This window comes from Hakea prostrata, chromosome 8 (assembly GCF_041222555.1).
Source record: "Hakea prostrata isolate BN-2017 chromosome 8, UWA_Hpros_2, whole genome shotgun sequence".
Classification (NCBI taxonomy): Eukaryota; Viridiplantae; Streptophyta; class Magnoliopsida; order Proteales; family Proteaceae; genus Hakea; species Hakea prostrata.
The window spans coordinates 46,619,109-46,641,789 of NC_142607.1; the positions used below are offsets into that span (position 1 = coordinate 46,619,109).

The window sequence follows — 22,681 nt, forward strand, 5'->3', positions numbered from 1 at the left end:
TTATTCACACTTATACTTTTGCAAATTTCTTAGAGGAATTGTTTCATAGCTGTAATTTTCTGTGAATGCCTCTCTGATTTTGTTATCAATATGTGTCTTCCAGCTACTACTAATGAAAAGAGGGGGCCGAGTTATATATGGTGGGAAGCTTGGTCCAAACTCTCAAATCATGATTGACTACTTCCAGGTATACCATCTACATTTGTTTGGCCAAAATTCATCTAAAGAAGATAAAAACTTATAAATATTGCACACTAAATTCAAGTGCTTGGTGTTGAAAGAAAGTTTGTTTTTTCCCCCTTTCCCAGAAGTATGCTGTGGCTTATCAAGTCTAATTATGCATAAATACCCAAAAGTCAACATTTTGTAGCAATTTTCGTTTGCTTGTGAGATTCCTCATGCATGCAGCTAATCCTGTATAACCTTTAGCCGATTGCTAAGTTAGGTCAGATGAATAACTGTTTAGTCTGTATCTGGAAAAGGAAACCTATCAAAGGGCGTTGTTTATTAAGCCTTTATCATAGTCAAGAGTAGTTGACAGGGGTTTGTAGCTTCATTTCATGTGTTGCGCGTGATTAACTGATCAATCATTCATTGGCTTTCATAATTAAAGTGACAATAGTGATATACTGTAATGTTCCTCCAAAGTATCTGAAGGATGAATACTTGCATAAAATCATGATATTGAGGAAGAAACTAGATTGAAAAAAAATTGAGCAGAGATTGAGCATAAAATTGGCTCCATTTTGTGGGTTAATTTGAAAAGTTCAGATGATGGGATTTTGCCTTTTCGAATCACCAGATTGAAAAAAAAAAATTAAAAAAATTAAAAAGAAATGCAAAAAACACTCCCTGGGTGGGAGGTAGGCTTCATAGTTGTAACAAACCAGAATCTAACGATCAGTACCTGTGCATTGAAGAGAGAAACAGAGAGGTGAAGAATGATAAAGATGCTGAATAAGAAAGAAATTAAACAAGAGAGAAGGAAAGCACGATGAGATAAGGGAAAGGGAATTGGTATGTCATACTATTGACATCCTAGATTATATCTTATATAACAATAATGGGTAATTATATAAAGCATCCTCCTTTAGTCTCTCTTGACATATAAGTCATATGACAAAAGCTTAAATCAATATGATCATTGTGCCTCTGAAGTTCAATCAATGCACTTATTAATCCTCCTCAAGGTGGAGTATGCACATCACCGATGCCCTAGCAACCTTAATGAAACATAGGCTTAAACAAATTCTTCTATAAAAACATATGAAGAGACAGTCAACTTGAGAGCCTTGGGATCACAATATTATGCTACATAGAGAGAGAGAGAGAGAGAGAGAGTTAGGGTGGATTAAGGGTTATAAATAGGGGAGAGACGCGAGATTTTAGGAGGAGTTATGGATTGTTGATAGGCCCCTCATATCTTGTGTTTATTCCCGCAAGCACAAGAAGAGAGCTGGATTTGGGAACAACAGTTAGGGAAAGAAATCAAATATGGTCCTGAGAAGGAAGTTGCTGAATAAAGAATGATTTGCAGAATATTGCAAAGTATTTACTACTAAATAAGAGAGATTTGGGGACAAGTAGAATATTGCAGAATATTTACTAATAAGTAAGAGAGATTTGGGGACAGGTAGAATATTGCAAAATATTTACTACTGAATAAAAGAGATTTGGGGATAGATTTGTCAAGGGGGTTAATTTAGGGAACTACCTGGCATAAGTATTGGGGAGGGTAATAGGTTAGAGTAACTTTTGGCTAGAGGGAATATTGGGGTGGGGGCTATTGCTTTTGGGTAGTTGTAGGAATGCCTACTACTGTGTTATTCTGAGTTTTGAAGATTATCAGTTCAATAAAGTTTAATTCTCTCACTATTTCCATTATTACTGTTAAGTTGCTTTGCTGAATCTTGGTTCTTATCAACTTGCTCAGTGATAGAGCCCTGGGATCACAGTATTATGTTACATTGTGGGGGGAGGGGAGAGGGAGAGACAAAGAGAGTTAGGGTGGATTAAAGGTTACAAATAGGGGTGAGATTTTAGGAGGAGTTATGGATTGTTGATAGGCCCCTCATATCTCGTGTTTATTCCCGCAAGCACAAGAAAAGAGCTGGATTTGGCGAACAACAGTTAGGGAAAGAAATCAGATCTGGTCCTGAGAGGGAGGTTGCTGAATAAAAAGTGATTTGTAGAATATTATAGAATATTTACTACTAAATAAAAGAGATTTGGGGATAGATTTGTCAAGGGGGTTAATTTAGGGAACTATCTGGTATAACTATTGGGGAGGGTATTAGGTTAGAGTAACTTTTTCCATAAGGGAATATTGGGGTGGGGGGTATTGCTTTCGGGTAGCTGTAGGAATGCCTACTGCTGTGTTATTCTAAGTTCTGAAGATTATCAGTTTCAATAAAGTATAATTCTCTCACTATTTCCATTATTACTGTCAAGTTGCTTTGTTGAATCTGAGTTCTTATCACAACTCAATGCACTTAAGAGTCTGAAGTTGAAAGTTGATGTTTAGCAAGAAAAATGGAGAAGAAGAGTTGAGGAAAAAGGTGACAGAGAGAAAGGGAAGAGAGAATAGAATGGGTAGTGTCAAACTGTCAATAGAATATAGAAACTAAAAGAGGAAGAGAGGAGGAGAGAAGAAAGGAAGCTGCAGCCCAAAAGGGGGCTGTATTATATTGCCTTGAGGTGGATACAAAGAAGCCTCATAAAGGCCAAAAATACCAAAAGTAGATGACATACAACTATACAAGATCCAAGGAGATCCCTTGGGATCTTGAGCTAGTGCTGGCTAATGCGAGCGCAATCCTGAGATCCTAAGGGATCTTAGGAGTATTCTCTGACACTCCAGCAACCTAAAGCTTATATGTTTAGCCTGCCTGGTTTGCTACAAATATACTCAATTATCCTTATCCCTGGAGACCTAGTGAAGATATCAGCTACTTGTTCACTAGTTCTAACATGAATAGGAGCAATCTATCTATCTCATATGTTTTCTTCGACAAAGTGTCCACCTCAATATATGTCGTCCTCTCATGAGACATAGGATTAGAAACAATATGAGTTGTAGCTTGATTGTCACACCGTAGTTGCATAGGAGTTTGAGCCTTGAAGACTAGTTCAGGAAGTTGTTGTAACAACATGACCTCATTAGTCAAGAGTGCCATAGCCCTATACTCTGATTCAGCACTGGAGCAAGCAACAAGAGTCGGCTTTTTGCTTTTCTAGGAGACTAGATTTCCTCCTACGCAAGTATAATAGCTGAAGGTTGATCTCGTCCATTGGAGACCTAGCCTTGTCAACATCATAGAGACCTCCCACCTTGCTATGCACATGCTTTCTATAAACAATTTCTTTCCCTGTTGCTTTCTTGAGGTATTGAAGAATACATCTAACTGCCTCCCGTGATGCTGCCCTAGGAGAGGAAAGCAACTAGCTCACCACAATAACTAGGAAAGCAATATCTGGCTGAGTCACGGACTCACCATTAGGTAACTCAATTTACCACCAGTCTTCTGCATCTTTGGGATCCTCAAATAGTTCTTCCTTAGGAACAGCTTCGAGAATCTAGAGACTTTGATCCAATCATTCCATCTCAGACTCTCAGTAAGTAAATCCAAAACATAGTTTCCTTGAGAAAGGAATTCTCCCTTTGTACATTGAGCAACTTCCACACCCAAAAGTATTTCAATTTTCCCAAATCCAAGTTTGAAACTCTATTGAAGATATGTCTTTGGTGTATCTATCCCATTAGAATCATCACCTGTGACTTTAAAGTATGTACTAATGATGTCATTAACATACGCTATCAAGAAAATCTTCCCTCCGTCGTCTTTAGTTCCTTCGTTGGAACTTACTCTCAAAAGTCTTCAATATCATGAATTTCCCTCCCTCCTTTTCTCGTTGGGTCCCCTTTTGCATCTCTACCCCCTTCTAAATCCTAGTTGATGGTGCCCCAGCTGGCTTCTTTTGCTCCAAGGTCAGCATTCACCAAGTTTGCCCCCTTTCCTCTTACCATGGTGGGAGATCTCGCGAGATCTCGGCGAGATCTCGCGAGATATCTCGTTTTTTCATCTTGGCGGGACAAGATGGAGGTCGAGATCTGCGAGTTGGGATATCTCGCTCGAGATCTCGCCATATCTTGCCATATCTCGCCATATCTCGCCCTGGATCTCGCTGGGATCGGAAAAAAGAGGGATTCTAGTTGTAAAAACTCTCAATTTTTGCCTTTTTTTGTAGATTTTGGCTGAATTTTCACTTGCAACTACTCTTAGCACATCTACAACAAGGAAGATCTATCATTCTCTACTTGTCTTATGAATTTATGATTTAATGACTTATATAGAACTTCTAATGGTTGTATAATTATTTTATTCTTGAAAATTGAGATTGTGATACTCATATGGATGGAATTTTGATAACATTTAAGTTAGTTGATGCATTTGATATAATTGCTTTTCATTTATATGCTTTAAAGGTTCTATATTACATGTTGTATAACATTGCATTCCCTAATCCTACTACATTTCAGTTTCACACTATGGGTAGACTTAGAAATCATACATAGGGTTGTTTCTGACAAATCCAAGGCCACCAACGTGTTCAAAAGGCCTTAAATAAGCTAAATACCAAGTTTCAACCCAATTGGGACCCTAAAACCCACCGAGATGGGCCACCGAGTTGACGCCAAAAAATTGTATATCTCGACCGAGATCTCACCGAGATGGTCGAGATCTCTCTTTTTCAAGGTGGCGAGATCTCTCTCGAGAGCGAGATCTTCTACCATGCCTCTTACCTCTTCTCCCTCACCTTAGAAGTTCTCTCCCATGGTATCCAATCCCTCCATGAGTGCAAAGCTTAATCTCACCCATCTTACCTTTGTAGGTGATCTTATGATTTTCTATAAAGCTGACCTATCTCCATCTCTTTTATTACCATTTTCCCTCTCCAGTACAAATATCTCTTTGACCTCCGTGTCACTCTTACCCCAAACCTCCCCAAATACAGAAAATATAGGAAATGCAGTGAAGAATTACAGATTCAGAATATGGATAAAACAGTAATGGCTACTTCATTAAATTCAGGTTAGAGACTAATGTAATGCTAGACACAATAACTGACTCATTCAATAACAACAAACTCTCTGTTCTCAAACAAAAGTGAAACCAACCTACTCACCTCAAAACTCTTGCAGTTGGCTCTGCTTGCTCCAAAGTCCGAACTCAGCTACTTTACGCATAACCCTCTCCTCACTCATTCCCCCTTACATAATAGAACATTCCTAACAACCGCTTACAACTCATACCAATCCCCTCCTTTCAATTGGACCTTCATCTCTTCTCCTCTGTTGTCAGCAAGGTTGTGGCTGCTATCCAATATTCTTTGGCCACCTATCCCTCCTACTAACTCTGTTCCCTGCATGTCTGGTTGGGATCCACTGTAGCTTCTGGTGGTGATCCTGTGCTTCTCCCCTTATGCTTGCATTTGTACACCCAAGTTATTAGGGGCTTATGAACACTCCCTTCCTTTAGTTCCACCTTGTCCTCAAGGTGAAAATCTGGAAACTGGATGTGCAACTCCAAAAAGTCCTCCCAAGTATTTGCAAAGGAGGGTAGGTTCTTCCATTGAATCAGCACCTCAAGAGTCCACGAAATGAGTAGCAGGTGTCCAACAGCTCCTCTGGGGTGAGCTTTAATTCCCAATCCTCAGCTAAGCAAAATGGTAGGGGTTAAGTAGCTATTTTATTACCCATAACTTTCTTCAACTAGGAGATGTGGAAGACCAAATGCACCTTGGAGTCAGGTGGAAGAGTAAGTTTGTAAGGGATGGGACCTATTTGATCTGCATTGGATATGGACCATAGTAGCAGTGGTTGAGCTTCTCATTGGGGGCATTTGGCCAAGTTTTTTATGGTTGATGTTTGGTGAAGACTCCTCCCCTACTTGGTAGATGACACCTCGGCGGTTCTGATTTGCAGAGGTGCTCATGCGGTCTTAAGCCCTCGTAAGTTGGTCGTCAGCTCATTTAGGATGCGATTCCATTCGAGAAGGAAAACATTGACTTCATCTACCTTGGAGTGGTCCCCTTCCCACTTTAGCAATGCTGGAGGTTCTCGCCCATACACAATTTGAAACGGAGTCATCTTGGTGGCTGACTGGTAGGTTGTATTGTACCAATATTCAACCCAAGGAAGCCAAGTGGTCCAATCGCGCAGCTTCCTAGCACAAAAACAACGAGGGTAGTTCTCCAGGCCCCTATTTACTAACTCAGTTTGGCCATCCGTTTGTGGATGGTAGACACTGCTGAACTTAAGATTGGTTCCTGCCAGTTTGAAGAGCTCTCTCCAAAACTTACTCATGGTAGCCCAATCTCTATCAGACACAATTGAGCTTTGAAAAGCATGGAGCCGAACGATCTCCTTACTGAAAATCAGAGCTACATCTTTTGCTGAATAAGGGTGGGCAATTGCGATGAAGTGCCCATATTTTGAGAGCCGATCAACCACCACTAACACAGTGTCTCCCCCACGAGTTTTGGGTAAAGCTCCAATGAAATCCAAGCTGATGTCCTCCCACACACAATCTGGGATCGGAAGAGGCTGAAGCAACCCTGCTGGTTTCATAGATTGGTGCTTGCTCCTTTGACATGTCACAACCCGCCACGTACTCCTCAACAACCCCTTTCATACCCACCCAGTAAACTACAATAGCCAACCTCTTATAGTGCATGGATACTCAGAATGACTTCCAAATGGGGTAGAGTGGAACTCAGCAAGCAACTTAGGAATTAATCGAGAATTCTCAAGGATGACCATTCGTCCTTTATAAAAAGTGTCCCATTCTTCAATTGATAATTTGGAAAATTAGTGCCACCAAGCAATGACTACACCACAGTTTTATAGCGTTCGAAAGCCCAATTTTCATTTTCTAAGCCTTCATCGTCTTCCCATATTGCAGAGGATAAGCTGGAGAGCTGCATTGCTCCTTCCATTCAATGGGACAAAGCTTTTGCGGCCTTATTCTCACAACCTGGTTTATATACAACAACAACAACAACAATAAGCCTTGTCCCCACTAAATGGGGTCGGCCACATGGATTCTTGCCCTCCAATCAATTCTTTTCGAGGCCATGCTAGATACAAGGCCTAAGCTATACATATCCTTTCTCACTTCTCCTAAGGTTATCTTAGGTCTACCCCTAGTTCTTCTAGTTCCTTCAATATGGATTATATCACTTCTCCGAACAGGAGCATTTATAGGTCTCCGTTGAATGTGTCCGTGCCACCTCAAACGACTTTCTCTAAGCTTATCACTTATGGGAGCAACTCCCAGACCAACTCTAATATGATCGTTTCTTATCTTATCCATCCTAGTTTTGCCACTCATCCATCTTAGCATCCTCATTTCTCTCCCCAGTTTATCAATATGATTCTTTTAACGCCACACTGCCCACCGTACATCATGCTGGTCGAACAACGGTCCTATAAAATTTTCCTTTAAGCTTTAATGGAATCGCCGATCACATAAGACCCCGGATGCACCTCTCCACTTCATCCACCCTATTTTAATTCTTTGGGAAACCTCATCCTCTAAATCACCTCTTTTACTTATGATTGAACCTAGGTACCTAAAACAATCACTCTGTGGAATCTCTTTATCGTCAAGTATCACCACTTCATCAACCGCCGATCATGACTAAAGTTACAAACTAGATATTCTGTCTTTGATCTACTAAGTTTAAAGCCTTTTGATTCCAAAGCTACTCTCCATGATTCTAATTTGGTATTAATTCCCACTTGGGTTTCATCAACCAACACAATATCATCCGCAAAAGCATACACCGGGGACCTCATCTTGAATGTCTTTGGTTAATTCATCCATTACCGGTGTAAATAGATATGGGCTTAAAGTTGACCCTTGATGAAGCCCAACTGTTATCGGAATTCATTACTTTGTCCCCCACTATTCTAACACTAGTCACCGAACCATCATACATATCCTTAACTATATCTACATATTTACTTGCAACACTTCTTTTCTCTAGTACTTGCCAAATTAACGCTCTAGGGACTCTATCATGAGCTTTTTCTAGGTCAATAAATACCATATGAAGGTCTTTCCTACATTCTCTATACCTTTCCATAAGTCTCCTAATTAAGTAAATAGCCTCCGTTGTAGATCTTCCCGCCATAAACCCAAATTGGTTCTCCGAACTGTAGTTACGTGTCTCAACGGGTTTCAATTATTCTCTCCCATAATTTCATCGTATGGCTCATCAATTTAATGCCTCTATAGTTATTACAACTTTGAATATCTCCTTTATTTTTGTAAATTGGAACCACAACACTTCTCCTCCAATCATCTGGCATTTTCCCTGTGCTCATAATCTTATTAAACAACTTAGTCAACCAAACTAGTCCATGGGTTCCTAAGCTCTTCCATACTTCAATTGGGATTTCATCAGGACCTTGTGTCTTGCCGAGTTTCATCCTTCTTAAAGCTTCTTTTACTTCGGACATCGAAATTCTACGTATATAAGTTCGGACACTGGTGCCTTGGTGAAAAGTATAATCGTCCGAAACATCAGTGCTTGAAGAATGCTCATTTAGTAAACTCGAGAAATAGGTTTCCCATCTTTTCTTAATATCCTCCTCACAAACTAATACTTTACCATCTCCATTTTTAATACATCTAACATGGTCAAGATCTCTACTCTTCCTATCCCTCATCTTAGCTATCTTATAAATAGATTTTTCCCCTTCCTTTGTGCCCAACTTATTATATAACTCTTCATACTTCCTTTCCCTTGCTTTTCCCGCAATTTTCTTAGCTTCATTTCTATCTAACCTATATCTTTGAAGATCCTCAACATCCTTAGTTCTTTGCCATGTCTTAAAACTAGCTTTTTTATTCCTAATGGCAGCTTGAACCTCACTATCCCACCACCACGTCTCTCTATAAGAATGGATCCTTCCTTTTGATTCACCTAGAACATCTTTAGCCACCTTCTTAATACACATAGCCATCTCATTCCACATTGCATTGGTATCCCCTTTAAAATCCCATTTTCCTTGTTTGACTACTTCATTAACGAAGGATTTAGAGTACTCTCCTTTCAAATTCCACCATCTTATTCGGGATAGTTTACCTTGGACCTTTTATGTGTTCTTGGGACTAAGCACATATCCAAGACCACAAGTCTATGTTGTGCAGTTAAGCTTTCCCCCGGTATCACCTTGCAATCCTTGCACAACAATCTATCCGTCCTAGTTAGGAAGAAATCTATTTGGCTTCTATGTTGTCCACTTTTGAAAGTAATTAAATGTTCATCTCTCTTTTTGAAGTAAGTATTTATAATAGATAGATCAAAGCAGTAGCAAAATCCAAAATTGAAATCCCCTCCTCATTCCTTTCTCCAAAACCATATCCTCCATGAACACTCTCATATCCTCTTTGTCCATTTAAATCACCTCCTATGATAATCTTTTCTCCTTGGCCATTCCTTGCATTAATCCACCCATATTTTCCCAAAATTCTAGCTTTAGACTTTCATCTAGTCCTACTTGAGGTGCATATGCACTAATTATATTTCGAACTCTTTCTCCATTACAAGCTTGATAGCAATAATCCTATCACCCACTCTTTTAACATCCACCACATCATTTTTAAATCTTTATCCACTATTATACCCACTCCATTTTTATTTGTTTTATCCCCAGTATACCAAAGTTTAAAGTCATCCAACTCTTTGGCTTTTTACCCCTCCATCTAGTCTCTTGAATGCAAGCTACGTTGATCCTTCTTCTCCTCATAACATCTATCAATTCTAAGCTCTTACCAGTTAGAGATCCTATGTTCCAAGATGCCAATCTAATCCTATGCTTATGGACTAGCTTCTTTACCCGCACTCGTCCAGCGGCGCGGGAACCCTTGCCTACTTATCACCGCATCCCGGCGCCGATGCGACGAGTCGCTTACAGGGGACGCCCTAGCTAACCCTTGCCCACTTATCACTACACCCGGGCCATAGTGTAGCGCGTCGCTTCTTTTTTCGGGGACGCCTGCATAGCTTTTATCATATAAGGTCGAATCCATGAAAAAAAGGTTTGGCTAGATTTTTTCCGGTGCCGGCTGCCGACCTGACGCACCAACCCTCCTCCTTTACCCGGGCTTGGGACCGGCAGCAAAGCACTGGCGGAGTTACAACCTGGTTTATATATGATCTCAAAATTAAACACCAGAAACTTCATGATCCATTTTTGTTGATCTTCAGCCATCAACTTCTGGTCTATCAAATACCTTAAACTCCTTTGGTCAGTATGTACCTTAAAATGCCTCCCCAATAGATAGTGTTGCCATTTTTGGATTGCTAACACCACTGCCATCTATTCCTTTTCATCATCTGATTTGGTGTGGGCATAAGGAGATAGAGCTTGGCTCCAATAGGCAATGGGTGGCCTTCTTGCATGAGAACAACTTGTAGGCCCACCCACAAGGCATCAGTAAAGATTATTTGCCCATTATGGCCTGCCATGATTCGCCCAACATGTCTTTTCAGTGTGATTCTTTTTGCCGCAATGAGTGCATACCCTCAGTGTTTTTTTAGAGTAGGCTGAACTTCTTACCCTACCTTGTCTAAGGACCGAGGCTCCTATACCATGAGATGGAAACCCTCACCTGCGACCAGCCACCATGGCTGAGTTCTCCTTTGGTGGGGCAACAACATTCCCTACAGGTGTTATTGGCGATATATGGCTCGACCCTATTCTAGATCCATATCTTATTAGTAGAGTCATCTCTACTCCACGTTTCGAACTTAGCAGCAAATGTAGCATTTGTTGAACCAATTTTGAAGGATCCTTAGTAAGATGATTTTCCTTCCCTTTGGTGTGTATAAACACAAGAACCGACTGAGACCAGAATAAGTAATTACCAACACCATTAAGTTTGTTTGTGTGATCTGAATCTGAAACGATTCCACCTTCTAAAATTCGGCCATGGTGAAGAGATACAATCATGGTAGTTGAAAAAAAAATTAATGGAGCATAAAAATACCTAACGGTATTTTGGTGTTCTCAATCGTAACAAGTAGGCATAGGTAGGGTAGGCAGCTTTGTGGTGCTGCGACCAAGATGAACAGATGTGAGCTAAGGTTAGTCAGAAGATGAGGACAATCCCTGAATTGAGTTACTACTTTGATACCATGTTGCAATCTTAGAGGAGGAGCTCTACTAGTGATGAGAGAGAGAGGAGAGAAGAGAGGGCAAAGAAGAGAGAAGACTTATTCCCTCATTCCCCTGTAATGCTTTATTTATAGTGTAGATTATAATCCTGAACTGTCTAGGATAGTAAATATTGATAAGAATTATGACTCATAATAACCAAAAATAAAAAATAAAAAAAACCAAAATCTGACTTGCAGTCCACATTCCAGCTCTGACTTGTGATCCAAGTTACTTCAACAATACCCATCATCCAAAAACATCAGGAACTGCTGACAAGTCAAGCAACCACCCAAAAAATTCAATCTCCTTCTGAGATACATATGGTCATCCGTCAATCTACATCATCAAATGAACAACCATGGAAAGAAAGGCTTTAATTGCTGAAATAGATTTACATCATCATGCACACACAACCAAATCATACAAGAGCCCAAAGATGAAAAATCACCCCCGCTGAAGTCATGCCTTCTTGTAGACAAACCTCGACTTGACCAGAAGAAAGAAAGGAATGAAAAGAAGGCTGAAAAAGAAAGAATCAGCTTAAGGATTGACTAGTATCATGAGGGCTCTGTTACCATGTCAATTAAATATCAGAGAATAAAAGCAGGAAGTTGAAGAGATGAAGAGAAGCAGCAGCCAGAAGGGGGGCTATATTATATTGCATTAATATGGACACAAGGCAGGCTGATAAGGGCCAAAAATACCAAAAATAAATTTGTAAAAGATCCAAGGAGATCCCTTGGGCACAAACGTCAGATCCCCTCTAGAATATTCTCTAATAGGTAGAATGGTGTGTGTGTCTAATTCTCCAATACACCTATATTACTTATTTTTTGGGTAGAAATATTACTTTATCATTAATGAAAGGTAAAAATGTAAAACAATGCTACATAATAAAGAATTAACTAATAGACTGTTTTGTTAGCTACCCCTACATTACATGAACTCTAAAACTCCCCCTCAAGCCAGAGAATAAATATCAGGCATTCCCAGCTTGAATAGAAGAGTAGCAAACTGAATGGAAGAAGGTCCTTTGAAGATGTCTGCTAGTGGATCACCAGCCTTCAGAAAGAGAGTGCATACTTGACTTGTGTCAACCTTGTCTTTGATGAAGTGTCTATCCACTTCAATTTGCTTTGTTGGTCATGTGCATTGAGTTGTGAGCTATGCTGAAGATAGCCTGGTTGTCACCATAGGGTCTCTTGGAAGCTTCAGTATCAAATCCCATCTCTTGAACTAGTCTCTTTAACCACAGGATTTCACATATCATATAAGTGATAGCTCCAAGCTCTGCCTCTGCACTAGATCTGGCTACTATAGGTTGCTTCTTGCTTCTCCATGTGACCAAGTTACCTCCCACAAATGTGCAATAACCAGATTTAGCTCTGCCTGTATTGTAATGGCTCAGGCCCAATCTGTTTCTGTGAAACCCCTCAATCTTTAGGTGGATATGCTAGGCATATAATGTTCCTTTTCCTTGAGGGGACTTAAGGTATCTAAAAACGCGATACACAGCATTTAAGTGTTCAAGAAATGACCAAGAAAATGCACTTTAGTGCCCAGGGATCTAATTTGGACAACCCAAGACAATGATCCCGAATGAAACAAGTGCAACCAAAAACATGAGGTGGAACAAGAAATAAAGAAGCATGAGGAAATAGCATAGAGTGAGTGTTACCTCCTCATAAAACAGATGAGGGCATGTGATTTTTCATTCAAGTGTAACCAAGTTCATCAAATAATTATATAATGAAGAATAGAGGATGAGAGAAAGAGAGAAAGAGAGAAGAAGAGAGGAATTATGCCAGAAGAGAGGCTTTTAAGAATACAAGGTCTTTAAGAAGAAGACCGAAAGGAAGAACTGAGACCCCAGGTAACAACAATGAGTCTATTCCTTGGGGTATCATAAACAGGGGGTGGGGAATGGCTAACAGTCTAAAAGAAACATCAAAATATATGGCATTGCAAATCTTATCTATAGAGCGGGATTTGGAAGTCCATCTTCTAAGATTGCATTCCCACCAAAGGTAATGGATAGAGACACAGTACACTAGCTTACCAATCCGATCGCAAAGGAGTTACTTGCAAAGTTTCTCAAAATCCAAGGCCAATCATGAGAAAATCCAAAGGAACGCCTCTAACAAGGCCAATTGAAAGCTAGGGCTTTTCCCCAGAGCAATCTAGAGAAAGGGAAAGAAAAAAATAGGTGATCCATGTCTTCTAAACCGTTCCAACAAAAGATACAACTAGGGTTGACTGAGATATGGCGGCTTGAAAGGAAGGATTGGGTGGGGAGACCAAGGTTGAGAGCTCTCCAAAGGGTTAGGGAGTGACGGGGAATGTAGCTTTTAAACCAAACCAAGGGGGGCCAGGGGGCTTGGGGCTATGGGCACGGAAGAGGTTCCAGGCTGAGGAAGTGGAGAAGGTTTTGTTAGGGTAAGGCAACCAAACTGTTAAGTCACAAGAGGAACTAGAGATAGGGGGTGACTCCCAAATCTGTGTGAGAATGGGGAGGGGGACAGGGGACCAAGAGCCATTCGAGATGAAAGTGGACAGGGGCGCAGATTTGGGGATACGGGTGTTATAGATAGTGCGGGGACCAAAATGATTGTAGAGAATTCCCATCAGATGCCACGGGTCTAGCCAAAAGGAGGTGGACGAACCAGAAACAATTGAGGTGGAAATAACGAAAATGGCATGGGGCCTCAGCAAAAGAATTTTCCTCCAGATCCAAGAGGGCTTGGAAGGCATAGAAGCAGTCCAAAAGGAATCAGTCCTAAAAAGGTAGGAATACACCCACTTAACCCAAATGGAATTGTGTTTTGAGGCAATTTTCTTATGAGTTTGAGAAGGCAAGCCATGTTAACATCCGTGATACGGCGGATACCAAGGCCCCCTTCTATTGTAGGATGACATAAGGACGACCAACTAATCGGACGGATGAATCGAGAGGACTCTTGCCCTTTCCACAAGAAGGCACAGAACAAGGATTCCATAGCCTGGATTGATGATTTGGGAATGGAGAATATTCCACACCAGAAAAGGTAGGAAGCTTGGAGGACGGAGCGGATGAGAACTACCCTGCTAACAAAGGATAGGAGCTTACCTTTCTAGAGCTGAAGCTTTTTCCGGATATAATCGAGCATAAGGAGGCAATGGTGACAAGTGAGCCTACCAAGGATGAGAGGAAGACCAAGGTAGATCACAGGAAAGGAACCAGGCTTGAAGCCCGAGAGCTGGAGAAGGGAAGCACGGAGCTGGTCTGGGACACTAGAGAGGAAGATATTGGATTTGTTAAGATTGACACGGAGGCCCAAGAGGGATTCAAAAAGGGAAAGAGCCGAGAGAATGCAAGATATGGATAGGTGGTCCACTTTAGAGAAGATCATGAGATCATCTGCAAAAGCAAGATGGGAAAGATTTAGGGACTTGCATTTAGGAATGGGAGAGATGAGGAGTTGATCAGTTTTGGATTGGAGGATGCGAGAGAGGACCTCAAGGCTAAGGGAGAAAAGATAGGGAGAGAGGGGGCATCTTTGGCGGATTCCCACCCGAGAATGGAAGAATCCCGCCGGGGAACCATTGGTTAGGATGGAGAACCGAGGGGTGGAAATACAGGTCTCAATCCAATGAATAAAAGGGGGAGGGAAACCCATGGTGGAAAGAATGTCGCTGATGAAGTCCCAACGAATGGAATCAAAGGCTTTGTGGATATCCACCTTAAGGAGAGCGGCAGGGGAGTGAGCAGATCTATCAAAACCACGGACAATTTCCGCACAAAGAAGAATGTTGTTCGAAATACTACGGCCCTCGATAAAAGCATATTGATTTTCACTCACAAGGGAAGGTAAAGCCTTTTTGAGTCTGTTCACTAGGATCTTGGAGATGAATTTGTAGAGAAATTTGCAGAGGGAAATGGGGCGGAAATCAAAGAGGGAGGAAGCTCCTTGCTTCTTGGGGATGAGACAAAGGAAGGTTTGGTTGATGGACGAGAGTTAAAAAGGGCTAAAGAAGAAGTTATGAATGGCACGAACGAGATCCTCCTTAATGAAATCCCAAGAGGCAAGGAAAAATCACATGCTAAAGCCGTCAAGGCCCGGAGCCTTATTAGGCTTGTGGGACCGGATGGCCAAGAGGATCTCTTCCAAGGATGGGATAGCATAGAGGGAGGGGATGAAGGCTGGGTCGATGAATTTATTGATGAGATTGGAGGGGAGAGGGGTACGGATAGGAAGGGAAGGCAGAGAAAGAAGACTAGAGAAGAAGGAGACAATCTCTTCTTTGATACAACCGGGGTCAAAAATGTGAGTCCCATTGCTAAAGATGGGGAAGGGATGGAGTTGAAGTTGTTTCTGGCTTTGAGGGATCGGTGGAAGTAGGCAGAATTTGAGTCGCCAAGATCAAGCCACTTGATTCTAGCTTTCTGTCGAAGGAAGCTTTCTTCAGAGGCAAGGAGGGAAGTAGATCAGAGGAGAGGGATTTCTCATCGTCAACAAGGGAAGGATTGGAGGGTTCATTTTGAAGGAGAGATTGGATGTGGTGGAGATTCGAGCGGCAGGAGTCAACTCTAGAAGAGATGTTGCCAAAAGTAGAAGAATTCCAGGAGCGGAGAGCATCCTTGATGTTACGAAGCTTACGAGCAAAGGCAATGAGAGGGAGAGAGTGACAGTGGACAGGCTTGGCCCAAGCTTCAAGCACTATAGGCATGAAGGAAGGGCTCGAAGTCCATATGTCAAAGAATTTAAAAGGCTTTGGGCCAAAGGAAGCAGGAGGGGAAAGTTGGACAAGACAAGGGGAATGGTCGGAAAGGGAGGAGTTAGGGAGGGAGGCATGGGAGGGAGGGAAGGAAGATAGCCAAGAAGCGTTAACAAGAAATCGATCAAGCTTAAAGGCTATCCTTGCCGAACCCGAACGGTGGTTATGCCAAGTGAGGGGGTGCCTCGACCAACGAAGGTCGGCTATACCTGAATCATTAATGCAATCATTGAAATCTCCAACAGCAACAGGATCCAAAGTGGAGCCTCCGACATGCTCATGGGAATAACGGATGATGTTGAAATCCCTGCCAATACCCCGGGGAGATCAGGGGAGAGAGAAGAGATAGAGCGGATATCCTCCCAGAGGGGGATCCAATCAATGGCATGATTGAATCCATGGATGATAGAGAGGAGAAAGGGGGGGGGAGATTAGGAAGAACTAATGGAAGAGGAAGAGTTAGAGAGGAAAGACCAAGTGGGGGCGATAGACTTCCCAATCCGAAGGGAATTCTCCAATTGAACATGGGTTTCAAGAAGGGCACAAAGGGGGACTTTAGTGGTCTTGATGGTATTCCTAACCTCAGTTTGCTTTGCAAGAGAATTGAGGCCTCTAATATTCCAAAAGAAGAACTCAAACATTTGAGACATATAGGGTAAAGGCATCAACATCGCTGCTGGTATCAGGGCAAGGGGAGGGAGAGGTGATACTGGAGAAGAAGGGATTGATGTGGGGAGACTCACACAGGGGGGAGGTAAGAGGAGAAGGGGTTTCAAAAATGTTAGGGTCTATGGAGGAGTTGGAGGATGGGGAGTTCAGTTCATGGTTTAAAGGAGTATTCATAGAGGTGAAATAGGGGTCAGGCTCTCGGGTAGTGGTCAGACATTTTAAGGGAGAAGGAAAATGGAGTTTGAAAGACCGAGTCTTGGGGGTTATAGGGTGGGCTGGAAATGAGGGTTTGGAGGGCCCATGATAGGTTAATGGAGGCTCGAGAATGGTGATGGGGGTGCGTCGTTTAGTGTTGGGCTTAGGAAGGGGGAGGATATTGAGGCTTCGGGTCAAGGAGTTAAAAGAGGTGGGCTTGGGCTTGGGCTTGGGCTTGGGTTTACGGTTTAAGGTATTAGGGTTAGGCTTAGAGGGTAAAAGGGTAAGAGGAGGAGAGGACCCATATGGAATTTTAGTTAAACATAAAGAGGGTGAGGGTTTAACGGGTATAAGGTTAGTGTCAGGGGGCGAGAGGTTTGCAGTTGAAAGCTATAGGGGAGCAGGGATTATCGCAGAGGCTTCCTTCGAATTTGGGGTTCCGAGAGAGGTAAGGATAGAGATCACTTTACCTGGAACCAGCTTTTCGGACGATCGACTTTTCGAAGCAGAGGCGGTGACATGTGTAAAGCCAACGCCTTTGGTGGTAATGCCAGAAGTGGTAGAGCAGATCTCTTTTATGGTATTTGCAGAGGAGACTTTTTTAGGTGCAGGCTGTCGTTTAGTGCCAATAGTATCGTAGAGAGTTGCAGCAGCTTCAGGAGTGGTCAGCAGGGCTCTGGAAGACAACAGCGGCAAGAATTTGCCCTTTCTTTTGATTCTCCGGTAAGTATAGACCGGAGAAGCTTTCGGAGCTTCAAGTTTTCCGATGGCGGTCAGGCTGAGAGATCTTCAACACCGTTATTTTTTCCAGCATATCTAAATTTTTTTTTAGGGGATTTGGGAGTCGAAGCCATCCTTTTAGTTGGTTACGATCCATTAACAGGCGGAATTGTAGGCATGGAGTGTGAGGCAGCGAAGGTAGGCGCGAAGTTTGTAGCAGAGCAAGAGACATCTTCATGACCGAACGACGAACACAAAGAGCATCGGTGAGGAATCCAATCGTACACTATAACTTGATTGTAGCATAGACCAAGATCGTCGGCGATAGAGACAGACACCGGGAGAGGCTTGGATGCAGAAAAGTCCACAAAAATGCAAGCATACGAAATTCTATCCATTTTGAGGGTCTTAATGTCAGTTCACAGAGGCTTGCCTAATTTAGATCCAATACGACTGAGACAATCGCTATTCCAAAACTCGAGAGGAAGGCCAAGGAGATTGATCCACAAGGAAAGGGAGTTAAAGTCGACCCTGCAGAGAGGAGAGGAGGGAGACCAAGGTTTAATGAAGATTTGGGACTTCCCAACAGACCAGGGAGATCCCTCCAGGTTTGGGTATGGCATTTCAGTGAGGAGAAGTTGAAGAGGAAGATTCCAGACTCTACCAAATAAGTTTCCATAAGTCCCAGAGCATTCCATTGTTTTGCGAGAGAGGCTTTTCTTATTAATCAATAGTGTGACTGTGTGAGGCAAGGCTGCACTTGTATAGTGCATTACATTCGATAAAAAAAACTGAAAAGAGGAGATCCCAAGGGATCTTGGGAAAGGCACTAATTAGTGCTAGGGATCTCAGGGAATATTATCTAACATGTCCTAAAATCCTTGAATGCATATGCTCATCTTCAAACTCCAGAATTATTAGGCTATTAGCCACTGCTCTCATTTCTCTCTCCTACTTGATATAACTGAAGGATATTTCTGTTCTAGAGACCTGCTGATTCTTTTGGCTGGGATAACCAGGGCTTTGCAATTTCTACGTTAATCAAATAAGTATGATCACAAATTTTCTTAAGAGGGCCAGGTTAATATAATTAGTATATTACTAAGTATTAGTAATAAAAGTAAAAGAAAAATGAGCACAAAAACTACAGCTTGCATGTAAACAAGGTAACTGAGACAGCTATGTGGATCCTTGCCATCCAATTAGCTCTATTCAATTCAATTGCAGAGGATTAACACTGTCCAAGAAGGGAAATTTTGAATCTTCTGGGCAAGGTTTAAAGTATCGGTATCGAGTATCATATTGGTCAAGTGATTTTAAGAGACGTATCGTCCTGTATCGAGTATTGTATCGCTCTGGCTAATGTATTTTAGTGTAATTCAATGGAGAGACATATCGTATCGGTTGGGACAAATATGGATACGTATCAGCATGTATCATATAGTATCGGGGGATACTTTAAACCTTGCTTCTGGGTGAGGACCATGTTTCCCTCTCAGCCAACATGGCTCAAACCCTGCTAGCATGGTCAAAGAATGTATCTAGTAGGAATTTTGTGTTGACAAGAGAATCATTGGATATGATGTACTAATTTGAAAATTTATTTGTAATTTCTTAGTTGAATTCATGACTGCATTGCTGCTAGAAGCTTTCTTGGTTCCACACTTGCAATGTTTTTCTCTACTTGTTCTATCTTTATAATGTACCAAATGATTTGGAGAATTTTCCAGAAATCAATATTCCCATGTGATGTATCATGTATGTGAGCTAGAGACAAGGTTTGCGATATATATATCCATGTATATATATATATATATATATATATATATATAGCATATATATATATGCATATATTTTGGGCACTTAAAGCTAGCTTGCAGTGGTAAACAATGAAGCATATAATTAGTCTAAATATCGAGACCTCTGAGTCAATGATGTTTCCTTCACTAATCCTCTGTCCCACCTCAGACTATCAAAAAACTATGAAATCTCAGAGACATCAGTGGGATGTTTTTCCACAGGCAGATATTGCAGGTGCAACCAATGTTCTTGTCCACAGTTGTATCATTGACTTTATATAAATCCCTTTCTAATCAACTATTTGTGGCAAATTTTACAATGGATAGCTGGGTGATTTGTTGTTGAAGAAGTTTCTTATGCTTATGCTACTTTATTGTCTATATTCATTCATGTACTTAAGTATGTATGGAATATGAAAATTTTCCAAATTTCTATTTCACGACGTGGGAGAATTAAATAAATTTACTTGTGATGGGTTCTCGCACATAATACAGTGGAATTCACAATTGCAGAAAAAATAGGATAGGAAAAATAGCAAAGAATTGGATTACCTAGAGTCCAGCATTCCCCTGTAGCAGCCCTGCTACCACACCCAAAATACTGTCTTCTTCCTTGTTGCCCTCAAGTTCCCTTTCTAGCCTCATAACTGCCTCCGGATTCCCCTAACTGAACTGCCTAACTGCCTAGGTCTTTGCCATACACGACCCACTTGTTTATTCTTTTTATTTAGTCTTCTTATTTGAGTTGTATATGCTGGCCTAACTGCCAGCACCTTTTCTGGCCCCACGACTATAGACTCATGTAGCCAAGGGCCCTCAACTCCTCCCCCTTGAGCTTCACCTTGTCCTCAAGGTGGAAGTCAGGAAACTGCTGGCTCAGTTCTGAGTAGTCTTCCCAAGTGTTTTCACAGTGTGCCAAGTCCTTCCGTCAAATAAAAAACTGAAGCCGGTGTTGAGTTGAATGGTATGGTAACAGCTCCTCTGGTGTGAGTGCAACCTCCCAATCTTGAGCTAGGTAGGCTGGCAGTGGCTGTAATTGATACTTGGCCAATCACCTTCTTTAGTTGAGACACATGGAAGACCGGATGAATTCAGGAGGTGGGAAGTGGCTGGAGTTTGTAGGCTTGCAGGGCCTATCCGTTGAAGAATTGGATAAGGGCAATAGAACTGAGGGCTGAGCTTCTCGTTTAGCCTGCGAGAAAGTCTTTTGAAGCAATAGGGCTGTAACTTGAGGAAAACCACCTGGCCCACCTCAAAAAGAAACATCTCGCCAATTCTGCTTTGCAGAACGTCAGCCGGTCCTGTGCTACCAGCAAGTTGGCTTTGAATTCTTCCAAAATCTTGTCTCACTCCTGTAGGTAGGAATCAACCTCACCAACCTTGGTAAGATGTCCATCCCAGTGGAGTAAGGATGCAGGGTCATGTCTGTACACAGCCTTGAAGGGTGTCATCTTGGTGGAAGCATGATAGGTTGTGTTGTATAAATATTCAGCCCATGCAAGCAAGCCAGGCCAGTCTTTGGGCTGTCGGCACAAAAGCAATGCAAATAAATTTCCAAGCATCTGTTAATACCCACCTCTGTTTGGCCACCCATTTGAGGACGATATGCACTGCTATATTGGAGGTGGGTACCTGCAATCTGGAACAGCTCAGACCAGAAATTGCATCTGCTGGCCTAACTGCCAGTACTTTTTCTGGCCCCACGAGTATAGACTCATGTAACCAGGGGCCCGTCATCTTGTTTAGTCCTACTTATTTTCAATGGATTTATCCAATTTTCTTCTCCTTCTGCAGGCAATTCATGGAATTCCTCCTATTCCCAGTGGGTACAATCCAGCAACGTGGGTGCTTGAGATCACCACACCAGCTACTGAGCAGAGACTTTGTCTAGATTTTGCACAGATGTACAGGAACTCTGATATGTTCAGGTTATAATATCTCCATAGTCTTAAATTCTGTTTTCCTTTCCCTCTCTATTGATTACTTTACCCAATTTGTAAACTTTTTGCTGTCATCATGTATTTTTTAATTCACCAGAATTTTATTCTTTTAGGGAAGTGGAAGCTAAAATTATGAATTTCAGCATCCCACCTGCTGGTTCTGAGCCATTGAAGTTTTCTTCTGTATTTGCACAAGATAGTATTGGTCAATTTCGGATGTGTTTGTGGAAGCAAAATCTTGTGTATTGGAGAAGTCCCGAATACAATGTCGTGCGTCTATCCTTTACTACACTTAGTGCATTCATAATGGGTACAATATTTTGGGATGTTGGTTCAAAAAGGTACTATTTTATTTCTGCAATTAAGTTTTATTAGTTTGCTCTGATAATATTTTGCATTAAAATATTCCACTCAAGTAATTGAATCTTGTTAACTGATTTCTTGGTCTCCAAGTGTATGTATTTTCCATCCTATCATATATAGTGAAAATTTTAGATAAATTTTCAAGTATTTGGTAAATAGAGCTTACGCGAATGTGACAGCCCACCTTTATTTATAATAATGATAAAGGTTACAAGTTACTGAAATACCCGGAGGGCAACATAAGATAAATCCCTAGAGACATTTTGATGTGAACCAAGATCAAGGGTTAGGTTGGTTGGAATAATGCCCTGGGTCTAGGCTCACTCCACGGTCCTCTTCCCTGAAAATTAGCAGTTATCTAGGGCTGGAATACCCTTTGGTGGAGGGTTTTTATGATAAATTATATCAATGCAAGGGCTAGGCTAGGGTTAGGGAATGTTAGGCCACGCTTAGGTTCTATGTTTTCAATCCTTATACCTTGCTGTAATTGTAATCTCAGAACTACAATTTTGAATTAGGCTTTAAGAAATAGGTTTTGAAGAATTCTAGGGTTCGGTTTCCTAATAACAATGCAACTTGTAGAGTTCTAGGGTTTTAGTGATGCGGAAGGGCTGGAAGTTGGGATCGGGGGAAGGGTACTGTAGTTAAGGTTTAATAAGGGGAAGGGTTTCGATCAAGGGATAGGGTCCTATTAGCCTTAGGACTCTTGCTGCAAATCTGGAATTTTAAGTTTCTGCAATTCCAGATGTGCCATAAGCTGGAGAAGAAGAAGAAGAGAAGAAAAGTGAAGGGAGACGTCTACAACTGAAATTTCGGTCAAAACCTGGTTTTTTTTTTTTTTTCAACCCTTGGTTTCGAGCTTTACATGACCTCCAAATGAATACAAAGGAACTAGTATTTTACCCAAAAAAACCACTAAAAAATTATCATTCAAGTTTAACAAATGACTGGTTCCTAGAAGTACAAATTATATTGCATAGCATGGTTACAATTTACAACTTACAACT

The 22,681-nt window shown here is 41.5% G+C and overlaps 1 protein-coding gene across 1 annotated transcript in view; it reads left to right on the forward strand.

The window, feature by feature from the left end:
- The window catches only part of LOC149008224 (ABC transporter G family member 31-like), an 87,411-nt gene that overhangs the window by 57,603 nt on the left and 7,127 nt on the right, over window positions 1–22,681 (forward strand). The window contains exons 18-20 of the mRNA XM_089167215.1: window positions 104–187; window positions 21,166–21,299; window positions 21,425–21,652. Coding sequence (XP_089023341.1) covers window positions 104–187; window positions 21,166–21,299; window positions 21,425–21,652 — 446 coding nt within the window. The remainder of the gene's footprint in view (window positions 1–103; window positions 188–21,165; window positions 21,300–21,424; window positions 21,653–22,681) is intronic.